Genomic DNA, 13,190 nt, shown 5'->3' with positions numbered 1-13,190 from the left:
CGAGGGGAGGAGAAAAAAAAAAAAAAGACAACAAATCATCACACTTGCAGATCTTGACTCGAAAATTCATCAAGCAAACTTTCTATCAAGACTCTTAGAGTGTGCTGTGTACAGCGTGAACCTGGTTACCACGGCGATTCGTCAACTATTACCGACTTAAAGGATACAACTCCCGCAAGCATTTCAAGGTGAATGAGCTGTTACCATAGAAATGATAACTAATCAAATGAAGAGAAACTCTAACCAGGGAAAATTAATTAAAGCCTTCTGACCAATCAGAATTCAGCAATTCAACACTGAAATACTGATTGGTAAATTTCTAGAGGGATTTAAAAAAAAATAAAATAATTCAAGCTGACGTGCTGCTGTGAGGTGGAAAAAAAAATAAAAATCAACTTCTCTTGATTATTTTTCTATAAAAGCACACCCAATAGGTACATGAAGCAGGAAACAATGAAGCTGCTTTGTGGTAGCTTAGTGGCTAAGGTTGGGCTAGGGTTGAGAAGGTTGTGAGTTCAAATCCCACGTCCACCAAGCTGCCACCGCTGGGCCCCTGAGCAAGGCCCTTAATTGCTCAGTTGTATAAAATGTGATAAAATATAAGTCGCCCTGGATAAGGGCCTCTGCTAAATGCCTTTTCAGGATCTGGATCGTGGTAAGGAGAGTTCTAGATTTCGTAGATTCCTAGTACTGTGTTCTTAGATGGAAAAAAAGCTAGAACATGCAACTCAGCATGCACAAAAACAGTTACAAAAATTCTACATCAATCTCGGGCAGCTGTGTGATGAAAAATAAATGAAAATGTGATGAAAAGAGGAGAAATAAATAAATGAAAACTCACCACTTTGATGACGTATGGCGCATTGTCACCGACAGCCTTTGACGTATCGTCGCTTGCTGAGCGGAGAGAAGATTAATATAGTTATTATGCTGCTAACTGATCATGTCTCATTGACAGCTTGACACAAAGGCTGCAGAGACTCTCACCCAGATACAACAGGCCAAAGCCTCCCTGACCAACAGGCTTCCCGAGCTTCCAGCTTTTCTTCGCCGTGTCCGTCAGAACCTCTCCGGGGGGAAACTCCTCAGCTAGCTTCCTCTTCGCTGGCGCTTTGGCTTTACCGGCTGCTTTGGCTTTGGGTGGCATCTGAACCGGTTCGTTTACATCAACGAGTAAACACATGTAGAGATTATCAGCTTTGAATGGGACTAGTGCATGGTACCTTTATAAATCTGAGTCATATTACAAGATATGTTCATTGTCTTGTAGCTTGTTTGGTGGTCAATAGTAACATAAATCAGTACTCCAGTACATAACTAAATAAATTAAGTTGCCTTTATTTGTCATGTATACATTACTGCACAGTGAACGTCTTTGGGGGTTGGGGTCAGAATGCAGGGTCAGCCATGATGCCGTGCCTCTGGAGCAAGGTGGATTAAGGGCCTTGCTCAAGGGCCCCAACAATATTAGTGGCAGCTTGGCGGTGCTGGGGCTCTTCCGGTCAACGACCCAGAGCGCTAACCACTTGAGCTACCACCACCCCAATTAATGAACTAAAATGTCTGACTGATCGTTTCTATAGTGATGACACTGTTTTTAAGGACACGGCTGAAACGTTGCTTAATTTTAAAAAATGGTGTTTAATAAAGAAAAACAATCACTGATATTATGGAGCTTTCGGTAAGATGTTTATCAATCTTTGGGAAATGAGTCTCCAGTGTGAGCGCATTGTAACAGTTTATCTCTATAGCAAAGTCAAGGACCGACTGTTTATAGCTGCTGTGATAGAACTTGTTTCCACAACATTAAATACAGCTTAACATGGACCAAAAGTATGACATATCTCTAATTAAAATGTGTTTTAATTGTTTTTTTTCCCCCCTCGCTCATTTTCTATTCCAAACTATTCTGCTCTGTCTTCAGAAGGTCCACTGTCTACATATAACACAGCGATATGCAAATGACTAGGATCGTTTCATGAATATGCAAATTAGGACATCATAGAGACGAACTTGAGATCAGCTCATCCCCGCCCACGCTCGCAAAGCCCCGCCCCAGAGTATAGGATCTATTAAATAACGAACAAGAAGCCAATCCAAACGCAAACAAGCATTTTTCCAATGAGTTTTCTCATAATGTTTTTTTTTTTTTGTCTTGGATTGAAATATTTTCTAATAACGTCCTACATATTTCTGAGGGTATTTGTGCAAATAAACATTTTTTTTTAAACCGACTATTTCACCTCAAATTACTAGCATCAATGTTATCAAAAGCTTAGCAATGCGAAATCTCGCAATATCTCGCGATAACCAATCTCTTACCACAGAGAGCTGATTTAACTGCAATCACTTTCACTCTACCCTCAGGTTTCTATAGCAGTCGGCTCAAGCCAACGATTCTTCTACTGACCGTAGAAAGCATGTTAGTAAATATGAAGTATACTTAAAATAAACTTAAGACATGCACGCACGCGGTCTCAATTGGTTTCACTTAGCTCGCTAAGCTAATACTGTTATGCTAACAACTCCAATAACTTCGCCTAGCCTTTAAAATAAGACCTAGCTAGCAGCATACGTTAAACAAAGCTTACACGGCAAATCCGGGCATAAATACAAACATCATGTCAAAGAGTTGAGCAAAAATATAACAAACCTGTACACCACACTGATTATCAAATACAAATAAATACAACCGCTTAACAGCTCCAAACTTCGCGCACAACTCTCAAAGAGGAAGCAAAACGATGAATCTAACTGGTCAACAGGGGAATACGCAACTTCCTGTTTGCCGCTATGCATGCTGGGATATGTAGTTTCTAATACAATAGCCTGCGTTTTCTGTAATATGTCTGTTATTGTTTTTATTTTTCAAACAATACAGATATGCAGTGGACTTAATCATTATTTTCAGATGGTTTTGTGTAAGTTTTCTTTATGTGTGTCTTAATATTTGTCCCATTGTTTATTAAATAAAAAGATAAATCAAGGTTCAATATCTAGGATTTGATTCTTTTTGTTCTAAGTTGGATTTTGCTATAGATTTTTTTTTTTTAAAGTGTGTATATTCGACGCTGAGTTCCACAGAGCTCCACAAAGCACTCATTATTTACAGCTCATTCATTATTGACGCTTGTGGCGTCCAGTAACAGCTTTGTAAATGCTTTCTGGGTTGCGTTTCTGGTGCGTTTCTGGTTTCCATGTGACACCTGACTGCTTCGGATCCACGACAGAACCGGTTCTACACTAAAACTGGACATGTAGCTGTTTTCTTGGATCTGAACTGATCTCGTAATGACCTCCAACATTGTGGGACGGACCGAAATCGATGGAGTGAAGCCGTTAATATCTGATCAGCAGTTGTGATGACGATGAGTGGCCATGTCGAGGAAGAGGAAGCAGCAAAACAAAGTCTTCTCGTGAAGAAGAGCCGTGGGATGAAGCGTGTCTCGTTTCCTCCGGATGAAGAGATGGTTTCGGGATTTGCAGAGCTCAAGGACACACGTCAGGACGGTAATAAATGCTCAGTAACAACAACAACAACAACAACAATAACAAGACCTCATTCACATGTGATAACTCAGTGGTGTCAGATTCTCCGTTCTGATTGGTCAGAAAGTGTTGACTATATAAGAAATAAAAAACTTCCAGGGAGAGCTGTAATAGAAAAATAATCTGCCTTTTATCCACCATTAGAACCCTGATGTTAAAAGTGTGTTATTTTTCTTACACTGCAATAATATGCTGACATTTATTAAATTTTTATCCACTTAGAGTTACATTTAATATCACACTTAACATTTAATGAGCAAGGGTTTCTCAAATTTTCTCACATAGGGTTTTTTCATAGTGGTTAGTATGCTTGCCTCACACTTCCAGGCTTGAGGGTTCGATTCCCGCCTCCACCCTGTCTGTGCATGTTCTCCCTGTGCTTCAGGGTTTTCCTCCACGTTCTCTGGTTTCCTCCACCAGTCTGATGACATGCCATGTTGGCTGACTAGCAGCTCTGAAATGTCTGTAGTGTGTGATTAAGTGTGCCCTGTGATTGGTTGATTAGTTGGCACCCTGTCCAGGGTCCACGGGGATAGACTCCAGGTTCCATGCGAGCCTGTGTAGGGTAACAGGAATTGAAAACGGACAGTGAAGTATGTGCTGTCATGGGGAAAATAATCAACAGTAACACAGTAACTGTTCCAATACACCACCCTGTTGTTGTTGTTGTTGTTTTCTTTTTTAATTTCGTCCCATTCCATCTGAAACACCAAACACGATAAAGAGAATTTCAGTGGCTCATCCAGAGATGACCTAGATGCTTTGAAAGGGATGGATAAATAAAATAAATGTTAATTAAATTCCATGATTTAATGTAAAACCTTGAGACAGACATACAGAAAGGCACACACACACACACGGCTGCCTCTGCACTTCTGGTAAAAGTTTCTTTGTCTTTGTCTTTGCAATTGCGAGTAAATCAGGAGTTCATCACGTCTGCAAGACGCCCCGAATGCATTTACCTTGCGTTAATGAAGCACAGAGAAGTGTATTAGGCGGAGGGAAAAAAAGAAAAAAAAAAACAGGAAGAAAACATTTTTAAAATGCGCTTTTATCAGTAGGGCTAATTGTAGAGCGCTCATTAAGACACAATAAACACTGGATTAGTGGATAAGGAATGAAAGGCTGTTGTTGTTGTTGTTGCTGTTGTTGTTTGTTGAGCCTTTTATTTCTCACTTCTATTTTAGGCGACAGTCGAACCTTGACGGATATAATTTTGGCCTACGAGCAGAGCTGCATGAAGCACAGAGTCGCACCCCATCCCAAGACCATGGACCAAATAAAGGTACAGCACATTAACAATAGTAAAAATGTAAAAAGTTACACTCTGAAATTGATCATGTGACCTCACATGGCATGATGTGAAGATATATTGTGGAACAGAATGAACCCTTTCATGACCAGGAGCATAAAAACACTTAAAGATTTATTTTTTTTAATTAATTGATAAATTTTTTAACCACATTTGAAACATGAAACCACATGAGAACTCTTTCAACAAAATTCAACCAAATCAGGTGTAAAAATCATGAATTGTGGAAAAAGAAACGAATCATGTAGGAAAATTAAGCACAAGTAAATAAACGAATCATGTCAAAATAAATGAATCATATTAAAAAAAACACATGGAAGAACAAATGAATCACGAGCAAGTAAATGACTCAGGTGTAAACTGAATCAGGAGAACATATATGAATCGGGAAAATGAAGGAATCATATTAAAAATGAATCATGAGTCATTGACTGAATGAATCATGATTCATTGACACTTTTGTAAATTGAATCGTGACAATGTATGCAAATCACGACAGACTGGGGATGGGAGAAAAAAAGGAATCTATGGAAAATAAATGAGTTGTGAAAATGAATGAGAATCTCGTGTAAAATCTCAAAAAAATGAATCAGATGAAAAATCACAAACAAAATGAATCACAAGCAAATAAATGAATCGAATGGAAAATCAACTGAACAAAATGAATCACAAGTAAATTAATGAATCAAATGGAAAATCACACGAACAAAATAAATCACAAGTGAATAAATGAATCACATGGAAAATCAAATGCATGAAATGAATCATGAGAAAATAAATGAATCAAATGGAAAATTACATGAACAAAATGAATCATGAGTAAATAAATGAATCAAATGGAAAATTACCTGAACAAAATGAATCATGAGTTAATAAGTGAATCAATTGGAAAATCACAGGAAAAAAATTAATCAAATGGAAAATCAAATGAACAAAATGAATCACAAGTAAATAAATGAAAAGTCTGAATACATCTGAAAAGTCCAAGAGATGTGTAAAAAAAAACCTATAAGTGTGAAGTATCTAAAAAATAACACGTGTAAATGAAAAGTGTGAAGTTTATATGATTTCTGTTAAAATGTCACTGCTGTAACTGTATTCTAATAAACTATAAAGTATAAATCATAATAATAATAATAATAATAATAAAAAAAAGCATGTGCACATTCATGAGTCTAATTCATGCTTACCAAAACTTCAGGCTCAGCAAGACAGTAAAGTAAAAAGAGAACCAAACACACACACACACACAGACAGGCGTGCATGCATAATTCAGAGCGCACGCTCACTCCTTTTCCCTTTGACCAGCCATGTTAAGAGCATCGTTTTCCCCTCTGCATAAATTGACGATTAGATCAAGGGGAATTATTTGCAGAAAATGAGAGACTTAGCGGTACTTACATGAAGCGCACGCTCAGTATTAGCTCTGAGGTGCTAATGAGCACGGGTGCGTTTAAACAAATGTAGGTGGTCCGACCCAAAAGAAGAAGAAGAAGAAGAAGAAGAAGAAACGGGGGGGGGGGGACTGTATAGCTAAGCAGCAGAGATATTTAGCTGCATTCCTAATAAAGCTATGCAAAATGGAACTCGCTGCTTAAAGAGCAAATTTATCAAATTAGGTATTTTCAGGCAGGACGGCCCCTGGAGGAAACTATTTAAAGCTTTTATCGCACCCGTGGGCTTTCACTTTGCTTTGAGATGCTGTAAGTGGATAAAACAGCCTTGCGTTTGGTTACATCTTCATACGAGTAAAGGGAACAGTAAGGAACCTGAGGGCCAGGAGCCTAATAAGCTTATTATTATTATTACTACCACTATCATTATCACTATTATCATTATTATTGTGATTATTATTATTATTTTTCTTTTCAGCTGATATGATTCATTTGATTCATTTCTACGTATTTTACAAACTCGCCTCCTTTCTCTCCTTAATCTCAGGTATATCAAGCCTCAGCTCAATATAAAAGCTTTCTGAAAGGTCATGTGAAATATGAAGAACTGTAAATAAATAAATGCAAGCAAATAAACGAATCACACAAAAGAAAAGAAAATCACATGTGAAAAAAGTGAATCATGAGAAAGTAAGTAAATGAATCATGATTAAATTAGTGAATCATAAGAAACATTACATGTGGAAAAAATGAATCATGAGTACATAAGTGAATCATATGGAAAATCACAGGTGAAAGAATTGAATCATGAGTAAATGAGTGAATCATATGAATCATCATATGTGGAAAAAAATGAATCATGAGTACATAAGTGAATCATATGGAAAATCACATGTGAAAGAATTGAATCATGAATAAATAAGTGAATCATATGAAATATTACATGTAAAAGAATCGAATCATGAGTAAATAAGTGAATCATATAAAGCATTACATGTGGAAAAAACTGAGTCAATGGTAAATAAGTGAATCATATGAAAGATTACAAGTTTAAAAAATGAATCATGAGTAAATAAGTGAATCTTGCCTGACCAAAAAAGCGCAAAAGTAGTAAAGAGACGTTTATCTCTCTCATGTATGTCTCCAGGGTCAGTGATTTAAAACAGATCTAGATTTTGAGAGGGAGAGAGAGAGAGAGAGAATGCAGATGCTGGTAAAGGAACAGCTGCCTGTAGCTGCTATAACGTAAGTGATAACAGGAATTACCTTCCATGACATAAATCGTATCTGTAAATGAATAAAAAATACAACGTCTCATTCCGTTATTAAACTAAAAAAATATCGTAAACATGGGAAAATTGCTTAGTAGAAGAAGAAGAAGAAGAAGAAGAAGAAGAAGAAAAGAATCACGAATCAATAAGTGAATCATATGAAACACAAGTAAATAAATGAATCAAACAGAAAATAAATGAAAGTGGAAGAGGAATAAAAAGAAGATTCTTCGACTTTGAAAAGAATCAAATTCCCGGACGTGAACTTTAAGCTGTCGTCGATTATTTTCGTATGTTCGTACAGCATTTTGGTTTCCCTGAAGCTTTCTCACCTTACACGTCGTCCAGCTCCAGTCTCAGAGTTATTACTCCGACAGAACACACACACACATACACACACACACACACCACTCTCCTCTCTCTTAATCAGAAAGCTTCCTCCTGTCTGATCTGAAGCGCTCTCGTTTCATCGCGGAGAGAAAATTCACTGGCATCTAAAGGCAGAGTATAAATAACTTTCACACATTTAAAACTTTAATGCGCATCATGCTCCCTGGACCGTCCTGATTCCCTGATTAAAGTCTCCTCCAGCACGTAGGAGACGTGTTTATTCCTCCTGCACATCCTCTTTCACACATCTAATCTCCACATTCCGGAGACATATTAACGACGATACCAAAATGTCCCTTTGTCCACTTCGGAGACAAAAGAGCCAGACCATCTTTTTTATTTTATTTTATTTTATTTTTTGAAGTCAATTAAACATTTATTTGGGGTATGTTTTTAATTTTTTAATGATAAATTAAGTTACCCATTTTGTCCATGCTCTTTCTAGACACTGCGTGTTTAATTGCTAATTGTTAACTGGGAATGAATATATTTGCATATTAATTAGCACCTCCATTTGCATTTTTAATTTGCTGCCTTCAAAGGGTGTGAGATAAAAGGTCGTGTTATTTTAAATAATTTATCCTTTATTGCAGAAAAGATGCTGAAAGGAAAAATGTGCAAGCGATTTTTAACCCCTGTGAGCTTTTCCTGTAAATTCTGAAAAAATTTTCCACTAATTAATACGGCAAAGAGGAAGAGAGACAAAAAAAATAGTCGTTAATGCAAAAGGCAAAATACAGCTCTTTTAGAGAAGAATGAGAAATGCACCAGAGATGGATGGATTGCGTCAAAGTCTCGCTGATGAACTGCGTCCCACACATTTTGTCTCGCCGTTTTGTCCTCTCCCTCCTGACACATCACCGCATTTGGCACTTGTCCATTTTTATTTTCAGCAGCGAGCAGCGCGGGACGTCGCTCCGCGTTTATTAAGATAAAAAGCATTACAAAAAAAAGAAGGTTCAAATGAAGAGCTTGGAGTCATCACTGGCGAGACTTGGGGAGCATTCACAAGCTCCATTTGTTTTCCTCTTAAAACACACACACACACACACACGCTGCAATCAGACATGTTGTTAATGTTTCTAGCAGATTGATCCAGGACCTTGATCAGCCCGATACCTACGGGCTGCTAAGAGCCATCTGCTGTCTGTCTGCTGGATAAACGGCTGCTATACAGGAGCTCTTCGTCAATTACGTTTTCTGACTTTCAAAAGGAATTTTTTTCTTACTTACAGAAAGGCCACATGAACTTGATTCACATGATTTACATGATTCACATGACTCACATGATTCACTTGACTCACTTGATTCACATGACTCACATGATTCATTTGATTCACATGACTCACTTGAGGCACATGATTCACATGACTCGCATGATTCATTTGATTCACTTGACTCACATGACTCACATGATTCATTTGATTCACATGACTCACTTGATGCACATGATTCATTTAATTCACATGATTCACTTGACTCACTTGATTCACATGATTCATTTGACTCGCATGGGGTTTTTACTTCACGTTTGAAACCTTTTCCACATGATTCTTACCTCCATTTATTTATTTCCACCTGTGATTTTTACACAGGTGTTTTTTTCTCACATGGAAACTGGATTTTTTTCCCCCCATATATTTCCCATAATATTAGATGTATTTATTTGTTTGTTTTTTGCTTGTTTATTTATTTATTCTTTTTTTATTTTCCGAATGATTCAGTTATGATCAGATGATTCATAAATTTTCAAAAGTTTCAAATTTTTATGATTCATTTTTTTACACGTGAATTTTGACACACGATTAATTTTTTCTCAAGTGTTCAGGTGGTTCTTTTAAATTTACATATTTATCTAATTTCTTTTATTTCCACATGCAATTTTTACACAGTTGTTTTTTCCCACATGTAAACATTTCTCTTCCATGAAATATATTTTATTATATTTATTTATTTATGTTTATTCATTTTTATTTTTTGTAAATGATTCAGTTATGCTCGGATGATTCATTCATAATTTACTCATTTGTTTCTTTTCAAATGTAATTTTTACAATAAATTTTTTTTCACACATGATTTTTTTTTCCAGATGTTCAGATGATTCGTTTATGTTTACATATGATTCCTTTATTTCCACATGCCATTTTTTCACTTGATTCATGCATGTTTGCATTTGATTCCTTTGTTACAGATGATTCATCTATTGATGATTCATTTAATTTACTTTAACAGCTGATTTTTACTCAAGATTCATTCAAATTTTACGATTAATTTATTTTCATGGTATTTTTTTAAATAAATGTTTCAGATGTATTCATATGATTCTCCTAAATTTTGTTATAATTTATTTACACGAATCTTTTCGTAGGTAATTTATTTTTAGATGTGATTTTTATTTAGGATTCAATTATTTTATTTTATTTTATTTTTTTCACACTGGAAACACAATTACCCACCATTTATTATTTTTATCTGATGTTTAGAGAATTTATTTATTTCACATGATTTTCCACATGATTTATTTCTTCCCCCGTGTTCAAATTTCACACGTAAGGTATCTTTGGTGACTGAGGACGTATTAAATAACGGAACTCATTACGACTCGTGAATCCTGTAGCTGCTCTGAATGTAAATGTTTAAAGAAAAACCCCACAGATCTCACCACCACCACCTCCACCCCCCACTCTCGCACCCGAGCCTCCTCACACGCTTCATTTGATTTTTCATTTTAAGTCGAGTTTTGCGCTCAGGTTTGGTGAAATGCTTATCAGAGGAAGGCTGTTTCTGTCACTTCCATTCAGATGCAGTCAGATTAGATTCATGCACTGTGAACAACGGGGCTAATTAATGCGTCAACAGATGACCAGCTGTTTCTAATTAATAAAACCGGCTTTAATTAATATGGGACATTTGCATTGACGATAAAGATGGTTAGAAATTACTGTTCAGACTGAAAATACATGGAGCTTCAAATCATATCTATCTATCTATCTATCTATCTATCTATCTATCTATCTATCTATCTATCTATCTATCTATCTATCTATCCATCCATCCATCCATCCATCCATCCATCCATCCATCCATCCATCCATCCATCTATCTATCTATCTATCTATCTATCTATCTATCTATCTATCTATCTATCTATCTATCTATCTCTGTCCCTTTCTCTGTCTGTCTCTTTCTATATCTCTCTCTTTTTGCCCCTCTCCCCCTCTTCCTCCCTCTCTCTCTCTCTCTCTCTCTCTCTCTTTCTCTGTCTGTCTGTCTGTCTGTCTGTCTCTCTCTCTCTCTCTCTCTCTCTGTCTTCCTCTCTGTCTGTCTGTCTCTCTCTCTCTCTCTCTGTCTTCCTCTCTATCTGTCTCTCTCTCTCTCTCTCTCTCTCTCTCTCTCTCTGTCTTCCTCTCTGTCTGTCTGTCTCTCTCTCTCCTTCTCTCTGTCTGTCTGTCTGTCTGTCCTGCAGGAAATCACCAGCTTGAGTAACAGAGCCAGATGTCTTGATCTCCAGGGTGAGTAAATTGATTTTTTTTTTTTAATGTTGTAAACAACTTGTTATGCCTAAAATAGCATAATTACTCTAATTCCATCTGAGGAATAAAGAAGCAGTTCATTTTCATTATTTCTGATAATTTATTCCTTCATTTCCCGGTCTTAGTGCTTTCATACAGTACGTGTCAGGTTTATTCGACCGGATCAAATCCTTTTCCTGATATACAGATGTTGTGTAATATCTATTAGAATGAATAAATGATGCCGTGGAACAATTTGAACCTGTTACAATTCCAACATACTGATCACTAAGTAAGGAATAAAGCACGATAGGAAACTAATCCCGACGACGTTGCGTCCTGTTCCCTGATTCGTTCCACAAGTTTTTTTTTTTATTATTATACAACAGCCATTTCTGTCAGTGCTGCCATTTTTTTTAGAACGACACTCTGCACTTTTTATCCATTTATAGTTACTTTTCTTGCCGTGGAACATCTTGTGAAACAAGTTCCTTCCTGTCCATCACCAGAGTTTTATCTCTCTCTCTCTTTCTATCTCTCACCTTGACGTTCCACAACACTGTTCTGAGGACTTCGTCACGTCGGAAAAGTTAGCACTGACACCAGAGACTTCTCAATGAGACTTTGCTACGCCTGAAAGTTTCACAAAAAAATCATAAATATTTACAAATATATTATAAATATCATATCCAATAAATATAGATAGATTGTAGGTTTTCTCCCAACAATTTCGGTTAAATTTTATTCAACAATGGACGCCTTTTTAACGATAGACATCATCACAAAGCAGCCTTACAGAAAAACATACAATCAGGATATAATTATAATGTAAAAAAATATCCTTAATCCACAAGTTGGAGGTGAAGCTGGTGAGAAAAACCTTTCTGACTTTTCAAAAAAATGAAACGAAACTAGCGGCCTAAATTACACCAGAGTGACCCCTGACCAGGCGGGTACTAAGGATTCGTGTGTCTGTGTTTGTCCTGCAAGCTTCATATCTGAACTATAAAACAAAGCAAAATAAAATAACTACGGAAAATGTGTCCCACTGCAAATCTTTCATGCAAATCATTCATTAATTAATTAATTAATTTGTTTAAAAAAACAAACAAACAACAAAAAAAACTCAGTCCCGATGCAAACCTTTCTGTCAAATGTTTTTTAAAAAAATTTAATAAAAAATTTAAATAAATAAATACACATATAAATAAATGAATAAATGGATAGGAAAGAAACAGTCCTGGTGCAAATCGTTCTGTCAAACATTAAAAAAAAATGATTAATTAAAAAAAATTAAAAAAAATAAAACCAGAAAAAAAAACATTCCCATCGAAAACCTTTAAAAAAAATTATTAGAAAAAGTAAATAAATAAGGAAAAAATCAGTGCCAGTGCAAAACTTTCTGTCAAACATTAAAAATTTATTCATTAAAAAAAAAATTAAAACAGAAAATAAAACAGTCCCAGCACAAGCCTTTCTGTCAAATGTTTTCAAATAATTAAGAAAAATAAATAAATGAACAAATAAATAGGTAAAACAAAACCTTTGCAAATCTTTCTGCTGTACATTAAAAAAAAAATAAAGTAAATAAATAAATAACACAGTCACAATGCAAAGCTTTCTCTCAAATGTTGAAATCAAGAAAGAAAGAAAGAAAGAAAGAAAGAAAGAAAGAAAGAAAGAAAGAAAGAAAGAAAGAAAGAAAGAGAAAGAAATATGGAAAAAACAGTCCTTTCTGTCATATGTTATTTAAAAACAAACA

General features: G+C 35.9%; 1 protein-coding gene across 1 annotated transcript in view; it reads right to left on the bottom strand.

Annotated features, from left to right (window-relative positions):
• The window catches only part of vrk1 (VRK serine/threonine kinase 1), a 13,386-nt gene extending 10,615 nt beyond the window's left edge, over window positions 1-2,771 (bottom strand). Inside the window, exons 1-3 of the mRNA XM_058400063.1 lie at window positions 2,654-2,771; window positions 988-1,147; window positions 842-897 (exon numbers count right to left, since the gene is read on the bottom strand). Coding sequence (XP_058256046.1) covers window positions 842-897; window positions 988-1,147 — 216 coding nt within the window. The 5' untranslated portion in view covers window positions 2,654-2,771. The remainder of the gene's footprint in view (window positions 1-841; window positions 898-987; window positions 1,148-2,653) is intronic.
• Between the last annotated feature and the right edge of the window lie 10,419 nt (window positions 2,772-13,190).

The sequence above is a fragment of the Hemibagrus wyckioides genome, linkage group LG09, assembly GCF_019097595.1.
Source record: "Hemibagrus wyckioides isolate EC202008001 linkage group LG09, SWU_Hwy_1.0, whole genome shotgun sequence".
Classification (NCBI taxonomy): Eukaryota; Metazoa; Chordata; class Actinopteri; order Siluriformes; family Bagridae; genus Hemibagrus; species Hemibagrus wyckioides.
Note: the sequence above shows the minus strand (reverse complement) of the source record. Positions and strands in the feature narration are given on the sequence as shown.